This window comes from Oncorhynchus gorbuscha, unplaced genomic scaffold (assembly GCF_021184085.1).
Source record: "Oncorhynchus gorbuscha isolate QuinsamMale2020 ecotype Even-year unplaced genomic scaffold, OgorEven_v1.0 Un_scaffold_688, whole genome shotgun sequence".
NCBI lineage: Eukaryota > Metazoa > Chordata > Actinopteri > Salmoniformes > Salmonidae > Oncorhynchus > Oncorhynchus gorbuscha.
Genome location: NW_025745764.1, coordinates 29,005 through 46,678, shown reverse-complemented (window position 1 = coordinate 46,678; position 17,674 = coordinate 29,005). Strand labels below are relative to the sequence as shown.

General features: G+C 45.7%; 1 protein-coding gene across 1 annotated transcript in view; it reads left to right on the top strand.

The window, feature by feature from the left end:
* The window catches only part of LOC124019809 (coiled-coil domain-containing protein 8 homolog), a 157,487-nt gene extending 143,438 nt beyond the window's left edge, over positions 1–14,049 (top strand). The window contains exons 4-6 of the mRNA XM_046335244.1: positions 10,140–10,232; positions 12,725–13,414; positions 13,936–14,049. Of these exons, the coding sequence (XP_046191200.1) occupies positions 10,140–10,232; positions 12,725–13,414; positions 13,936–14,049 (897 nt within the window). The remainder of the gene's footprint in view (positions 1–10,139; positions 10,233–12,724; positions 13,415–13,935) is intronic.
* The last annotated feature ends 3,625 nt before the right edge of the window (positions 14,050–17,674 follow it).

Sequence of the window (17,674 nt, the reverse complement as noted above, 5' to 3'; positions counted from 1 at the left end):
TACACTCTATAGAAGACTGGGATTACTGAAGATTATTACACTCTATAGAAGACTGGCTGGATTACACTCTACAGAAGACTGGCTGGATTACACTCTACAGAAGACTGGCTTTACACTCTACAGAAGACTGGCTTTACACTCTATAGAAGACTGGCTGGATTACACTCTACAGAAGACTGGCTGGATTACACTCTACAGAAGACTGGCTGGATTACACTCTATAGAAGACTGGCTTTACACTCTATAGAAGACTGGCTTTACACTCTATAGAAGACTGGCTTTACACTCTATAGAAGACTGGCTGGATTACACTCTATAGAAGACTGGCTTTACACTCTATAGAAGACTGGCTTTACACTCTATAGGATTTTACACTCTACAGAAGACTGGCTGGATTACACTCTACAGAAGACTGGCTGGATTACACTCTATAGAAGACTGGCTGGATTACACTCTATAGAAGACTGGCTGCATTACACTCTATAGAAGACTGGCTGGATTACACTCTACAGAAGACTGGCTGGATTACACTCTATAGAAGACTGGCTGGATAACACTCTACAGAAGACTGGCTGGATTACACTCTACAGAAGACTGGCTGGATTACACTCTATAGAAGACTGGCTGGATAACACTCTACAGAAGACTGGCTGGATTACACTCTACAGAAGACTGGCTGGATTACACTCTACAGAAGACTGGCTGGATTACACTCTATAGAAGACTGGCTGGATTACACTCTACAGAAGACTGGCTTTACACTCTACAGAAGACTGGCTTTACACTCTACAGAAGACTGGCTTTACACTTTACAGAAGACTGGCTTTACACTCTACAGAAGACTGGCTGGATTACACTCTACAGAAGACTGGCTGGATTACACTCTACAGAAGACTGGCTGGATTACACTCTATAGAAGACTGGCTGGATTACACTCTATAGAAGACTGGCTGGATTACACTCTACAGAAGACTGGCTGGATTACACTCTACAGAAGACTGGCTGGATTACACTCTACAGAAGAGCTGGCCTGGTTGATGAGGAGAGGGTCAGTAAAACCCAGATCTGGCCTGGTTGATGAGGAGAGTGGAGAGGGTCAGTAAAACCCAGATCTGGCCTGGTTGATGAGGAGAGGGTCAGTAAAACCCAGATCTGGGTCAGAATCAAACAAAAACAACACAAACATCAAGCTGCTTCCAGAGGTAACATGGGATACTCTGAGGAGACAACACAAACATCAAGCTGCTTCCAGAGGTAACATGAGATACTCTGAGGAGACAACACAAACATCAAGCTGCTTCCAGAGGTAACATGAGATACTGAGGAGACAACACAAACATCAAGCTGCTTCCAGAGGTAACATGAGATACTCTGAGGAGACAACACAAACGTCAAGACTGGCTGTCCTGCAACACATTAGGGTTCTCACTGTGTCTGTCCTGCAACACATCCTGTTGAGTGTCATGGAGGGTTCTCACTGTGTTTCTATTCTTCAACACATCCTGTTGAGGGTTCTCACTGTGTTTCTGTCCTTCAAAACATCCTGTTGAGGGTTCTCACTTTTCTGTCCTTCAACACATCCTGTTGAGGACTGGTTTCTGTTCTTCAACACATCCTACTCTGTGTCTGTCCTGCAACACATCCTGTTGAATGAGGGTTCTCACTGTGTTTCTATTCTTCAACACATCCTGTTGACACTGTGTTTCTGTCCTTCAAAACATCCTGTTGAGGGTTCTCACTGCGTTCTGTCCTTCAACACATCCTGTTGATGGTTCTCACTGTGTTTCTGTCCTTCAAAACATCCTGTTGAGGGTTCTCACTGCGTTTCCGTCCTTCAACACATCCTGTTGAGGGTTCTCACTGCGTTTCCGTCCTTCAACACATCCTGTTGAGGGTTCTCACTGTGTTTCTGTCCTTCAACACATCCTGTTGAGGGTTCTCACTGCGTTTCTGTCATGAAGAGGACCCAAAAGGATTTAAATCAAACAGGGAATAACAAAAATCCTCTAGAATAACTGGCCACAGACTGCAGGTCGCTTAGGCCGTAGTTGATAGAGCCACCTGCTCACACGCAGCATCTGATGAAGGCAAAAACACGACAGGACAGGGCGAAACACAATCACAGCATGGTGAATACAAACAAGGAACCGACGGGACAGGAACGGAACACAAAGGAATAAATAGGGACTCTAATCAGGGGAAAGGATCGGGAACAGGTGTGGGAAGACTAAATGATGATTAGGGGAATAGGAACAGCTGGGAGCAGGAACGGAACGATAGAGAGAGGAGAGAGAGGGAGGGGGAGAGAGAGGGATAGAAAAAGGGAACGAACCTAATAAGACCAGCAGGGGGAAACGAACAGAAGGAAAAGCAAAATGACAAGATGATATAAGACAAAACATGACAGTTTCCGTCCTTCAACACATCCTGTTGAGGGTTCTCACTGTGTGTCTGTCCTTCAACACATCCTGTTGAGGGTTCTCACTGCGTTCCTGTCCTTCAACACATCCTGTTGAGGGTTCTCAAACACATCCTGTTGAGGGTTCTCACTGTGTTTCCGTCCTTCAACACATCCTGTTGAGGGTTCTCACTGTGTTTCCGTCCTTCAACACATCCTGTTGAGGGTTCTCACTGCGTTTCTGGCCTTCAACACATCCTGTTGAGGGTTCTCACTGTGTTTATGTCCTTCAACACATCCTGTTGAGGGTTCTCACTGTGTTTCTGTCCTTCAACACATCCTGTTGAGGGTTCTCACTGCGTTTCTATTCTTCAACATATTCTGTTGAGGGTTCTCACTGCGTTTCTATTCTTCAACATATCCTGTTGAGGGTTCTCACTGCGTTTCTGGCCTTCAACACATCCTGTTGAGGGTTCTCACTGCGTTTCTATTCTTCAACATATCCTGTTGAGGGTTCTCACTGCGTTTCTATTCTTCAACACATCCTCTTGAGGGTTCTCACTGCGTTTCTGTCCTTCAACACATCCTGTTGAGGGTTCTCACTGTGTGTCTGTCCTTCAACACATCCTGTTGAGGGTTCTCACTGCGTTCCTGTCCTTCAACACATCCTGTTGAGGGTTCTCACTGCGTTTCTGGCCTTCAACACATCCTGTTGAGGGTTCTCACTGTGTTTCCGTCCTTCAACACATCCTGTTGAGGGTTCTCACTGTGTTTCCGTCCTTCAACACATCCTGTTGAGGGTTCTCACTGTGTTTATGTCCTTCAACACATCCTGTTGAGGGTTCTCACTGTGTTTCTATTCTTCAACATATCCTGTTGAGGGTTCTCACTGCGTTTCTGGCCTTCAACACATCCTGTTGAGGGTTCTCACTGCGTTTCTATTCTTCAACATATCCTGTTGAGGGTTCTCACTGCGTTTCTGGCCTTCAACACATCCTGTTGAGGGTTCTCACTGCGTTTCTATTCTTCAACATATCCTGTTGAGGGTTCTCACTGCGTTTCTATTCTTCAACATATCCTGTTGAGGGTTCTCACTGCGTTTCTATTCTTCAACACATCCTGTTGAGGGTTCTCACTGCGTTTCTGTCCTTCAACACATCCTGTTGAGGGTTCTCACTGCGTTTCTGTTCTTCAACACATCCTGTTGAGGGTTCTCACTGCGTTCCTGTCCTTCAACTATGATATTTATGCCTGTAACTTTCTCATTCATCATTATTCAAGATTTATTCGTGATTATCCGTAACCATGGTAGCATCCACGTTAATGTAGAAGTGTTCAGAAACATATTCTATTCTTATTTACAATAAATGTGACTCCAAAATGACACAATACATTATTTCCCATTCATTTCTATTGGGCACAAAAAACTCTGAAACACAACCAAAACAAACAGCAAATGCATCCAACAAGGTTAGTCCTAAAGTCACATGTAGTCCTAAAGTGTGTAGAGTCACATGTAGTCCTAAAGTGTGTAGAGTCACATGTAGTCCTAAAGTGTGTAGAGTCAGTCACAAAGTGTAGTCCAAAGTGTGTAGAGTCACATGTAGTCCTAAAGTGTGTAGAGTCACATGTAGTCCTAAAGTGTGTAGAGTCACATGTAGTCCTAAAGTGTGTAGAGTCACATGTAGTCCTAAAGTGTGTAGAGTCACATGTAGTCCTAAAGTGTGTAGAGTCACATGTAGTCCTAAAGTGTGTAGAGTCACAGTGTGTGTGTAGAGTCACATGTAGTCCTAAAGTGTGTAGAGTCACATGTAGTCCTAAAGTGTGTAGAGTCACATGTAGTCCTAAAGTGTGTAGAGTCACATGTAGTCCTAAAGTGTGTAGAGTCACATTAGTCCAGTGTGTAGGTCACATGTAGTCCTAAAGTGTGTAGAGTCACATGTAGTCCTAAAGTGTGTAGAGTCACATGTAGTCAAAGTGTGTAGAGTCACATGTAGTCCTAAAGTGTGTAGAGTCACATGTAGTCCTAAAGTGTGTAGAGTCACATGTAGTCCTAAAGTGTGTAGAGTCACATGTAGTCCTAAAGTGTGTAGAGTCACATGTAGTCCTAAAGTGTGTAGAGTCACATGTAGTCCTAAAGTGTGTAGAGTCACATGTAGTCCTAAAGTGTGTAGAGTCACATGTAGTCCTAAGTCCTAGTGTGAGAGTCACATGTAGTCCTAAAGTGTGTAGAGTCACATGTAGTCCTAAAGTGTGTAGAGTCACATGTAGTCCTAAAGTGTGTAGAGTCACATGTAGTCCTAAAGTGTGTAGAGTCACATGTAGTCCTAAAGTGTAGAGTCACATGTAGTCCTAAAGTGTGTAGAGTCACATGTAGTCCTAAAGTTGAGTCACATGTTCACATGTAGTCACTAAAGTGTGTAGAGTCACATGTAGTCCTAAAGTGTGTAGAGTCACATGTCAAAGTGTGTAGAGTCACATGTATCCTAAAGTGTGAGAGTCACATGTTCCTAAAGTGTGTAGAGTCACATGTAGTCCTAAAGTGTAGTCAGTGTGAGTCAGTCTGTAGTCCTAAAGTGTGTAGAGTCACATGTAGTCAAAGTGTGTAGAGTCACATGTAGTCCTAAAGTGTGTAGAGTCCTGTTGAGAGTCACATGTAGTCTAAAGTGTGTAGAGTCACATGTAGTCCTAAAGTGTTCTAGAGTCACATGTAGTCAAAACATGTAGTCCTAAAGTGTGTAGAGTCACATGTAGTCCTAAAGTGTGTAGAGTCACATGTAGTCCTAAAGTGTGTAGAGTCACATGTAGTCCTAAAGTGTGTAGAGTCACATGTAGTCCTAAAGTGTGTAGAGTCACATGTAGTCCTAAAGTGTGTAAGTCACATGTAGTCCTAAAGTGTGTAGAGTCACATGTAGTCCTAAAGTGTGTAGAGTCACATGTAGTCTAAAGTGTGTAGAGTCACATGTAGTCAAAGTGTGTAGAGTCACATGTAGTCCTAAAGTGTGTAGAGTCACATGTAGTCCTAAAGTGTGTAGAGTCACATGTAGTCCTAAAGTGTGTAGAGTCACATGTAGTCTAAAGTGTGTAAGTCACATGTAGTCCTAAAGTGTGTAGAGTCACATGTAGTCCTAAAGTGTGTAGAGTCACATGTAGTCCTAAAGTGTGTAGAGTCACATGTAGTCCTAAAGTGTGTAGAGTCACATGTAGTCCTAAAGTGTAGAGTCACATGTAGTCTAAAGTGTGTAGAGTCACATGTAGTCCACATGTAGTCCTAAAGTGTGTAGAGTCACATGTAGTCCTAAAGTGTGTAGAGTCACATGTAGTCTAAAGTGTGTAGAGTCACATGTAGTCCTAAAGTGTGTAGAGTCACATGTAGTCCTAAAGTGTGTAAGTCACATCCTAAAGTGTGTAGAGTCACATGTAGTCCTAAAGTGTGTAGAGTCACATGTAGTCCTAAAGTGTGTAGAGTCACATGTAGTCAACACATGTAGTCCTAAAGTGTGTAGAGTCACATGTAGTCCTAAAGTGTGTAGAGTCACATGTAGTCTAAAGTGTGTAGAGTCACATGTAGTCCTAAAGTGTGTAGAGTCACATGTAGTCCTAAAGTGTGTAGAGTCACATGTAGTCCTAAAGTGTGTAGAGTCACATGTAGTCCTAAAGTCACATGTAGTCCTAAAGTGTGTAAGTCACATGTAGTCCTAAAGTGTGTAGAGTCACATGTAGTCCTAAAGTGTGTAGAGTCACATGTAGTCCTAAAGTGTGTAGAGTCACATGTAGTCCTAAAGTGTGTAGAGTCACATGTAGTCCTAAAGTGTGTAGAGTCACATGTAGTCCTAAAGTGTGTAGAGTCACATGTAGTCCTAAAGTGTGTAGAGTCACATGTAGTCCTAAAGTGTGTAGAGTCACATGTAGTCCTAAAGTGTGTAGAGTCACATGTAGTCCTAAAGTGTGTAGAGTCACATGTAGTCCTAAAGTGTGTAGAGTCACATGTAGTCCTAAAGTGTGTAGAGTCACATGTAGTCCTAAAGTGTGTAGAGTCACATGTAGTCCTAAAGTGTGTAGAGTCACATGTAGTCCTAAAGTGTGTAGAGTCACATGTAGTCCTAAAGTGTGTAGAGTCACATGTAGTCCTAAAGTGTGTAGAGTCACACACATGTAGTCCTAAAGTGTGTAGAGTCACATGTAGTCCTAAAGTGTGTAGAGTCACATGTAGTCCTAAAGTGTGTAGAGTCACATGTAGTCCTAAAGTGTGTAGAGTCACATGTAGTCCTAAAGTGTGTAGAGTCACATGTAGTCCTAAAGTGTGTAGAGTCACATGTAGTCCTAAAGTGTGTAGAGTCACATGTAGTCCTAAAGTGTGTAGAGTCACATGTAGTCCTAAAGTGTGTAGAGTCACATGTAGTCCTAAAGTGTGTAGAGTCACATGTAGTCCTAAAGTGTGTAGAGTCACATGTAGTCCTAAAGTGTGTAGAGTCACATGTAGTCCTAAAGTGTGTAGAGTCACATGTAGTCCTAAAGTGTGTAGAGTCACATGTAGTCCTAAAGTGTGTAGAGTCACATGTAGTCCTAAAGTGTGTAGAGTCACATGTAGTCTAAAGTGTGTAGAGTCACATGTAGTCCTAAAGTGTGTAGAGTCACATGTAGTCCTAAAGTGTGTAGAGTCAGAGTCACATGTAGTCACTAAAAAGTGTGTAGAGTCACATGTAGTCCTAAAGTGTGTAGAGTCACATGTAGTCCTAAAGTGTGTAGAGTCACATGTAGTCTAAAGTGTGTAGAGTCACATGTAGTCCTAAAGTGTGTAGAGTCAAAGTGTGTAGAGTCATGTAGTCCTAAAGTGTGTAGAGTCACATGTAGTCCTAAAGTGTGTAGAGTCACATGTAGTCCTAAAGTGTGTAGAGTCACATGTAGTCCTAAAGTGTGTAGAGTCACATGTAGTCCTAAAGTGTGTAGAGTCACATGTAGTCCTAAAGTGTGTAGAGTCACATGTAGTCCCTAAAGTGTGTAGAGTCACATGTAGTCCTAAAGTGTGTAGAGTCACATGTAGTCCTAAAGTGTGTAGAGTCACATGTAGTCCTAAAGTGTGTAGAGTCACATGTAGTCCTAAAGTGTGTAGAGTCACATGTAGTCCTAAAGTGTGTAGAGTCACATGTAGTCAAAGTGTAGTCACATGTAGTCCTAAAGTGTGTAGAGTCACATGTAGTCCTAAAGTGTGTAGAGTCACATGTAGTCCTAAAGTGTGTAGAGTCACATGTAGTCCTAAAGTGTGTAGAGTCACATGTAGTCCTAAAGTGTGTAGAGTCACATGTAGTCCTAAAGTGTGTAGAGTCACATGTAGTCCTAAAGTGTGTCCTAAAGTGTGTAGAGTCACATGTAGTCCTAAAGTGTGTAGAGTCACATGTAGTCCTAAAGTGTGTAGAGTCACATGTGTGTAGTCACATGTAAAGTGTGTAGAGTCACATGTAGTCCTAAAGTGTGTAGAGTCACATGTAGTCCTAAAGTGTGTAGAGTCACATGTAGTCCTAAAGTGTGTAGAGTCACATGTAGTCCTAAAGTGTGTAGAGTCACATGTAGTCCTAAAGTGTGTAGAGTCACATGTAGTCTAAAGTGTGTAGAGTCACATGTAGTCCTAAAGTGTGTAGAGTCACATGTAGTCCTAAAGTGTGTAGAGTCACATGTAGTCACTAAAGTGTGTAGAGTCACATGTAGTCCTAAAGTGTGTAGAGTCACATGTAGTCCTAAAGTGTGTAGAGTCACATGTAGTCCTAAAGTGTGTAGAGTCACATGTAGTCCTAAAGTGTGTAGAGTCACATGTAGTCATAAAGTGTGTAGAGTCACATGTAGTCCTAAAGTAGTCCTAAAGTGTGTAGAGTCACATGTAGTCCTAAAGTGTGTAGAGTCACATGTAGTCCTAAAGTGTGTAGAGTCACATGTAGTCCTAAAGTGTGTAGAGTCACATGTAGTCCTAAAGTGTGTAGAGTCACATGTAGTCCTAAAGTGTGTAGAGTCACATGTAGTCCTAAAGTGTGTAGAGTCACATGTAGTCCTAAAGTGTGTAGAGTCACATGTAGTCCTAAAGTGTGTAGAGTCACATGTAGTCCTAAAGTGTGTAGAGTCACATGTAGTCCTAAAGTGTGTAGAGTCACATGTAGTCCTAAAAGTGTGTAGAGTCACATGTAGTCCTAAAGTGTGTAGAGTCACATGTAGTCCTAAAGTGTGTAGAGTCACATGTAGTCCTAAAGTGTGTAGAGTCACATGTAGTCCTAAAGTGTGTAGAGTCACATGTAGTCCTAAAGTGTGTAGAGTCACATGTAGTCCTAAAGTGTGTAGAGTCACATGTAGTCCTAAAGTGTGTAGAGTCACATGTAGTCCTAAAGTGTGTAGAGTCACATGTAGTCCTAAAGTGTGTAGAGTCACATGTAGTCCTAAAGTGTGTAGAGTCACATGTAGTCCTAAAGTGTGTAGAGTCACATGTAGTCACATGTAGTCCTAAAGTGTGTAGAGTCACATGTAGTCCATGTAGTCACATGTAAAGTGTGTAGAGTCACATGTAGTCCTAAAGTGTGTAGAGTCACATGTAGTCCTAAAGTGTGTAGAGTCACATGTAGTCCTAAAGTGTGTAGAGTCACATGTAGTCCTAAAGTGTGTAGAGTCACATGTAGTCCTAAAGTGTGTAGAGTCACATGTAGTCCTAAAGTGTGTAGAGTCACATGTAGTCCTAAAGTGTGTAGAGTCACATGTAGTCCTAAAGTGTGTAGAGTCACATGTAGTCCTAAACATGTAGTCCTAAAGTGTGTAGAGTCACATGTAGTCCTAAAGTGTGTAGAGTCACATGTAGTCCTAAAGTGTGTAGAGTCACATGTAGTCCTAAAGTGTGTAGAGTCACATGTAGTCCTAAAGTGTGTAGAGTCACATGTAGTCCTAAAGTGTGTAGAGTCACATGTAGTCCTAAAGTGTGTAGAGTCACATGTAGTCCTAAAGTGTGTAGAGTCACATGTAGTCCTAAAGTGTGTAGAGTCACACACATGTAGTCATAAAGTGTGTAGAGTCACATGTAGTCATAAAGTGTAGTCACATGTAGTCCTAAAGTGTGTAGAGTCACATGTAGTCCTGTGTAGAGTCACATGTAGTCCTAAAGTGTGTAGAGTCACATGTAGTCCTAAAGTGTGTAGAGTCACATGTAGTCCTAAAGTGTGTAGAGTCACATGTAGTCCTAAAGTGTGTAGAGTCACATGTAGTCCTAAAGTGTGTAGAGTCACATGTAGTCCTAAAGTGTGTAGAGTCACATGTAGTCCTAAAGTGTGTAGAGTCACATGTAGTCCTAAAGTGTGTAGAGTCACATGTAGTCCTAAAGTGTGTAGAGTCACATGTAGTCCTAAAGTGTGTAGAGTCACACGCAAACTCTCTATACCTGTTATATTATAATATGTTGTGGTGAAACTAACTTTTCTCTCTCTCTACCTCTACCTCTCTCTCTCTCTACCTCTCTCTACCTCTACCTCTCTCTCTCTCTACCTCTACCTCTCTCTACCTCTACCTCTCTCTCTCTCTACCTCTCTCTCTACCTCTCTCTCATCTCATCTCCTTCTCCCTCCCTCTCCCTCTCCCTCTCCTCTCTGTCTCTCTCTCTCTCTCTCTCTCTACCTCTCTCTCTCTCTACCTCTCTCTCTACCTCTCTCTCATCTCATCTCCTTCTCCCTCCCTCTCCCTCTCCTCTCCTCTCTCTCTCCTCTCTCCTCTCTAGATGCTGGGAAACCTAACAGTAGTGCCCATCAAGGTTCCTCAGGTCAGCTCTCTACACCGGCTGTCTGGACAGACCTCCACTGTTCTACCTCAGGTACAAGCAAGGCACGCACGCACGCACGCACGCACGCACGCACGCACGCACACCTGATATATAGGCTGTAATGGTCTGAACCAGTAACCCTCTGGTATATAGGCTGTAATGGTCTGAACCAGTAACCCTCTGGTATATAGGCTGTAATGGTCTGAACCAGTAACCCTCTGGTATATCGGCTGTAATGGTCTGAACCAGTAACCCTCTGGTATATCGGCTGTAATGGTCTGAACCAGTAACCCTCTGGTATATAGGCTGTAATGGTCTGAACCAGTAACCCTCTGGTATATAGGCTGTAATGGTCTGAACCAGTAACCCTCTGGTATATAGGCTGTAATGGTCTGAACCAGTAACCCTCTGGTATATCGGCTGTAATGGTCTGAACCAGTAACCCTCTGGTATATAGGCTGTAATGGTCTGAACCAGTAACCCTCTGGTATATAGGCTGTAATGGTCTGAACCAGTAACTCTCTGGTATATCGGCTGTAATGGTCTGAACCAGTAACCCTCTGGTATATCGGCTGTAATGGTCTGAACCAGTAACCCTCTGGTATATAGGCTGTAATGGTCTGAACCAGTAACCCTCTGGTATATAGGCTGTAATGGTCTGAACCAGTAACCCTCTGGTATATAGGCTGTAATGGTCTGAACCAGTATCCCTCTGGTATATAGGCTGTAATGGTCTGAACCAGTAACCCTCTGGTATATAGGCTGTAATGGTCTGAACCAGTAACCCTCTGGTATATAGGCTGTAATGGTCTGAACCAGTATCCCTCTGATATATAGGCTGTAATGGTCTGAACCAGTAACCCTCTGATATATAGGCTGTAATGGTCTGAACCAGTAACCCTCTGGTATATCGGCTGTAATGGTCAGAACCAGTAACCCTCTGGTATATAGGCTGTAATGATCTGAACCAGAAGTTGAATAGCAGCATATCGTCTGTTTAAAACCCTCAGAGGAAAAACCACAGCTAAACAAAACACTGTTTAGGCTGTGATTGGCTATAGTCTATAACCGGCTGTGAAGGCAGATCTGAGAGGTCATCCAGGCAGGATCTCTGCTCATAACGCTAGAGGCCTGGTGGTGTATCAGAGCGCAGGTGTTGAAGTAACCGCCAGGTATCAGCACCATTACAAACCCAGTTGTTGTAGTAACCACCAGGTATCAGCACCATTACAAACCCAGGTGTTGAAGTAACCACCAGTTGTTGTAGTAACCACCAGGTATCAGCACCATTACAAACCCAGGTGTTGAAGGAACCACCAGGTATCAGCACCATTACAAACCCAGGTGTTGTAGTAACCACCAGGTATCAGCACCATTACAAACCCAGGTGTTGAAGTAACCACCAGGTGTCAGCACCATTACAAACCCAGGTGTTGTAGTAACCACCAGGTGTCAGCACCATTACAAACCCAGGTGTTGAAGTAACCACCAGGTATCAGCACTATTACAAACCCAGGTGTTGAAGTAACCACCAGGTGGCAGCACCATTACAAACCCAGGTGTTGTAGTAACCACCAGGTGTCAGCACTATTACAAACCCAGGTGTTGAAGTAACCACCAGGTATCAGCACCATTACAAACCCAGGTGTTGAAGTAACCACCAGGTGTTGTAGTAACCGCCAGGTGTTGTAGTAACCACCAGGTATCAGCACCATTACAAACCCAGGTGTTGTAGTAACCACCAGGTGTTGAAGTAACCACCAGGTGTTGTAGTAACCACCAGGTATCAGCACCATTACAAACCCAGGTGTTGTAGTAACCACCAGGTGTTGAAGTAACCTCCAGGTGTTGTAGTAACCACCAGGTGTTGTAGTAACCACCAGGTATCAGCACCATTACAAACCCAGGTGTTGTAGTAACCACCAGGTGTTGAAGTAACCTCCAGGTGTTGAAGTAACCTCCAGGTGTTGAAGTAACCTCCAGGTTTTGAAGTAACCACCAGGTGTTGAAGTAACCTCCAGGTGTTGAAGTAACCTCCAGGTGTTGAAGTAACCTCCAGGTGTTGAAGTAACCTCCAGGTGTTGAAGTAACCTCCAGGTGTTGAAGTAACCTCCAGGTGTTGAAGTAACCGCCAGGTGGCAGCACCATTAACCATTAACCAAAAACCAGCCTGAAACTCTTTCTAAATTCTATTGACATCTAGTGGAAGCCCTAGGAACTGCAATTTGGGAGGACTTGGGCTTATAATTATAGTACTAGCCATTGAAAATAGTGGTAAGCCAAATAGTTTTTTGGGGGGGATGTTTGTCCTCTGGGTTTCGCCTGCCATATCAGTTCTGTTATACTCACATACATCAGTTTAACAGTTTCAGAAACTTTAGAGTGTTTTCTATCTAAATCTACCAATTATATGCGTATCCTAGCTTCTGGGCCTGAGTAACAGGCAGTTTACTTTGGGCATGCTTTTCATCCGGACGTGAAAATACTGCCCCCTATCCCAAAGAAGTTGTAACATGCTCCTTCTCTCCCTCCCTCCTCTCCAGGTTCAGCCAAAGAGTGGGATCCCAGCCAGCCTCCTTCCCAGCCACAGCTCTGTGTCTCTCCCTAGGGAACAGCCAGCCAGCCTCCTCTTCAGCCACAGCCCTGTGTCTCTCCCTAGGGAGCAGCCAGCCAGCCTCCTCCTCAGCCACAGCTCTGTGTCTCTCCCTAGGGAGCAGCCAGCCAGCCTCCTCCTCAGCCACAGCCCTGTGTCTCTCCCTCAGGAGCAGCCAGCCAGCCAGAAACAGTCATCCTGTCAGGCCCTCAGTCTCCTCAACCTCCAGAGAGCTACCGCTGTAGTCAGCCCTAAGAGCCACGCCCACAGTTTTAACCACACCCACAGCTCGAGCCACACCCTCACCCAGAGCCACACCCTCGGCCCGGCCCTGCCTACAGCCAACAGCACGTTCAGCCCAGAACGTCGCTCCATAGGCCAGGGAGACACAGCCACCTTCACAACCTCCTCACCCCCTCCCCTGGCCCAGACCCTGGCCTCTCCCCTAGGCCAGACCCTGGCCTCTCCGCTGGCCCAGACACTGGCCTCTCCCCTGGCCCAGACCCTGGTCTCTCCCCTGGGCCAGACACTGGCCTCTCCCCTGGCCCAGACCCTGGCCTCTCCCCTGGCCCAGACCCTGGCCTCTCCCCTGGCCCAGACCCTGGCCTCTCCCCTGGCCCAGACCCAGTCTCTCTCCCCGGCCCAGACCCAGTCTCTCTCCCCGGCCCAGACCCAGTCTCTCTCCTCGGCCCAGACCCAGTCTCTCTCCCTGGCCCAGACCCAGTCTCTCTCCCTGGCCCAGACCCAGTCTCTCTCACCAGCCCAGACCCAGTCTCTCTCCCCAGCCCAGACCCAGTCTCTCTCCTCGGCCCAGACCCAGTCTCTCTCCTTGGCCCAGACCCAGTCTCTCTCCTCGGCCCAGACCCAGTCTCTCTCCCCAGCCCAGACCCAGTCTCTCTCCCTGGCCCAGACCCAGTCTCTCTCCCTGGCCCAGACCCAGTCTCTCTCACCGGCCCAGACCCAGTCTCTCTCACCGGCCCAGACCCAGTCTCTCTCCCCGGCCCAGACCCAGTCTCTCTCCTCGGCCCAGACCCAGTCTCTCTCCCCAGCCCAGACCCAGTCTCTCTCCCTGGCCCAGACCCAGTCTCTCCCACCAGCCCAGACCCAGTCTCTCTCCCCGGCCCTAGCCTGGCCTGGAGGCATCTCCCCCACCTCTACCAGCAGCAGCAGCCCAACAGCCACCTCAGCCTCAGTTGCCCCCGGTGTGACCTTCTCCATCATCTCTGCCTCTCCGCCTACCGACACCGGGAACAACAGGGTGTGGACCATCATTGAGGCAGTCAAGGTCCAGCCACTGGTCTTCAACACTGACAATAAGGTTAAAGACTGTCCTTGTCCAACACATCCTTCTGTCAGTCCTACCAGCCCTACTGACTGTCTCTGGCAGCATGGTCTCTACAACCACACAGTTCATGCTGATCTAATTCTTCTGTAGAGGTGGGGGAGGCCTCATTACAGGCCTCATTACAGGCCTCACTACAGGCATCATTACAGGCCTCATTTCAGGCATCATTACAGGCATCATTACAGGCCTAATTTCAGGCATCACTACAGGCATCATTACAGGCCTCATTTCAGGCATCATTACAGTTCTCATTATAGACATCATTATAGGCCTCATTACAGGCATCATTACAGGCATCATTATAGGCCTTATGACAGACATCACTACAGACATCACTACAGACATCACTACAGACATCACTACAGACATCACTACAGGCATCACTACAGACATCACTACAGGCATCACTGCAGACATCACTACAGACATCACTACAGACATCACTGCAGACATCACTACAGACATCACTACAGGCATCACTACAGACATCACTACAGACATCACTACAGACATCACTACAGACATCACTACAGACATCACTACAGACATCATTATAGGCCTTATGACAGACATCACTGCAGACATCACTACAGACATCACTACAGACATCACTACAGACATCACTACAGGCATCACTGCAGACATCACTACAGACATCACTACAGACATCACTGCAGGCCTTATCACTACAGGCATCACTGCAGACATCACTGCAGACATCACTGCAGACATCACTGCAGGCATCACTACAGGCATCACTACAGACATCACTGCAGACATCACTACAGGCATCACTACAGACATCACTGAAAATAATCATGACACACTGCAGACATCACTACAGACATCACTGCAGGCATCACTACAGACATCACTACAGACATCACTACAGACATCACTGCAGACATCACTGCAGACATCACTGCAGACATCACTACAGGCATCACTGCAGACATCACTACAGGCATCACTACAGACATCACTACAGACATCACTGCAGACATCACTGCAGGCATCACTACAGGCATCACTACAGACATCACTACAGACATCACTACAGGCATCACTGCAGACATCACTGCAGGCATCACTGCAGACATCACTACAGACATCACTACAGGCATCACTACAGACCTCACTACAGACCTCACTACAGGCAAATAGTTATTAGAACCAACAGCCAATTAACTGACTAACGCTTAACGCTGTCCATGCGCGCGTGTGTGTGTGTGTGTGTGTGTGTGTGTGTGTGTGTGTGTGTGTGTGTGTGTGTGTGTGTGTGTGTGTGTGTGTGTGTGTGTGTGTGTGTGTGTGTGTGTGTGTGTGTGTGTGGTGTGTTTTCCCAGTTGAAAATAATCCAGCCGGAGGCTGAGACCCCCAGCTCCTCCCAGGACTCCCCAGGAGGACCCCAGGGGGCCGACAGCCCCTCACAGGAGATCCCCTCCATCAACTCGACCACCAACCCCTCCACCTCTCCCTCCTCTACACCAGCCAAGAAGAAGAAGAAGGATGAGGACTCAGAGGTAAAACCACAACAATAATTATACATCAATAACAAGAACACAAACCATGTTGTATTAAAATAGTATTATATTACATAAATAAGGATTTAAAGCCAATAAAACATTATAATTTATCTAAGCCACACGCTGAATATAAGGGTCTCTGGTATGGTGCTACTGCTGACTATAAGGGTCTCTGATATGGTGCTACTGCTGACTATAAGGGTCTCTGGTATGGTGCTACTGCTGACTATAAGGGTCTCTGGTATGGTTCTACTGCAGGGTTCTCTGATATGGTGCTACTGCTGACTATAAGGGTCTCTGGTATGGTGCTACTGCTGACTATAAGGGTCTCTGGTATGGTGCTACTGCTGACTATAAGGGTCTCTGGTAGTATTGTGCTACTGCTGACTATAAGGGTCTCTGGTATGGTGCTACTGCTGACTATAAGGGTCTCTGGTATATGGTGCTACTGCTGACTATAAGGGTCTCTGGTATGGTGCTACTGCTGACTATAAGGGTCTCTGGTATGGTGCTACTGCTGACTATAAGGGTCTCTGGTATGGTGCTACTGCTGACTATAAGGGTCTCTGGTATGGTGCTACTGCTGACTATAAGGGTCTCTGGTATGGTGCTACTGCTGACTATAAGGGTCTCTGGTATGGTGCTACTGCTGACTATAAGGGTCTCTGGTATATGGTGCTACTGCTGACTATCAGGTTCTCTGGTATGGTGCTACTGCTGACTATAAGGGTCTCTGGTATGGTGCTACTGCTGACTATAAGGGTCTCTGATATGGTGCTACTGCTGACTATAAGGGTCTCTGGTATGGTGCTACTGCTGACTATAAGGGTCTCTGGTATGGTGCTACTGCTGACTATAAGGGTCTCTGGTATGGTGCTACTGCTGACTATAAGGGTCTCTGGTATGGTGCTACTGCTGACTATAAGGGTCTCTGATATGGTGCTACTGCTGACTATAAGGGTCTCTGGTATGGTGCTACTGCTGACTATAAGGGTCTCTGGTATGGTGCTACTGCTGACTATAAGGGTCTCTGGTATGGTGCTACTGCTGACTATAAGGGTCTCTGGTATGGTGCTACTGCTGACTATAAGGGTCTCTGGTATGGTGCTACTGCTGACTATAAGGGTCTCTGGTATGGTGCTACTGCTGACTATAAGGGTCTCTGGTATGGTGCTACTGCTGACTATAAGGGTCTCTGGTATGGTGCTACTGCTGACTATAAGGGTCTCTGGTATGGTGCTACTGCTGACTATAAGGGTCTCTGGTATGGTGCTACTGCTGACTATAAGGGTCTCTGGTATGGTGCTACTGCTGACTATAAGGGTCTCTGGTATGGTGCTACTGCTGACTATAAGGGTCTCTGGTATGGTGCTACTGCTGACTATAAGGGTCTCTGGTATGGTGCTACTGCTGACTATAAGGGTCTCTGGTATGGTGCTACTGCTGACTATAAGGGTCTCTGGTATGGTGCTACTGCTGACTATAAGGGTCTCTGGTATGGTGCTACTGCTGACTATAAGGGTCTCTGGTATGGTGCTACTGCTGACTATAAGGGTCTCTGGTATGGTGCTACTGCTGACTATAAGGGTCTCTGGTATGGTGCTACTGCTGACTATAAGGGTCTCTGGTATGGTGCTACTGCTGACTATAAGGGTCTCTGGTATGGTGCTACTGTTGACTATAAGGGTCTCTGGTATGGTGCTACTGCTGACTATCAGGTTCTCGTCCCCCTCTCCCCCCTCTGTCCCTGGTAAGTAACTGTGAGAGTGATTCACTTTCTGACTGATTCAACAAGCAGTGACTAATGAGAGTGATTCACTACGGACTGATTGATTCAACAAGCAGTGAACAAGCAGATTCAACAAGCAGTGACTAATGAGAGTGATTCACTACGGACTGACTGATTCAACAAGCAGTGACTAATGAGAGTGATTCACTACGGACTGACTGATTCAACAAGCAGTGACTAATGAGAGTGATTCACTACGGACTCACTGATTCAGAGATGGATCACGTGCCATGGAACACA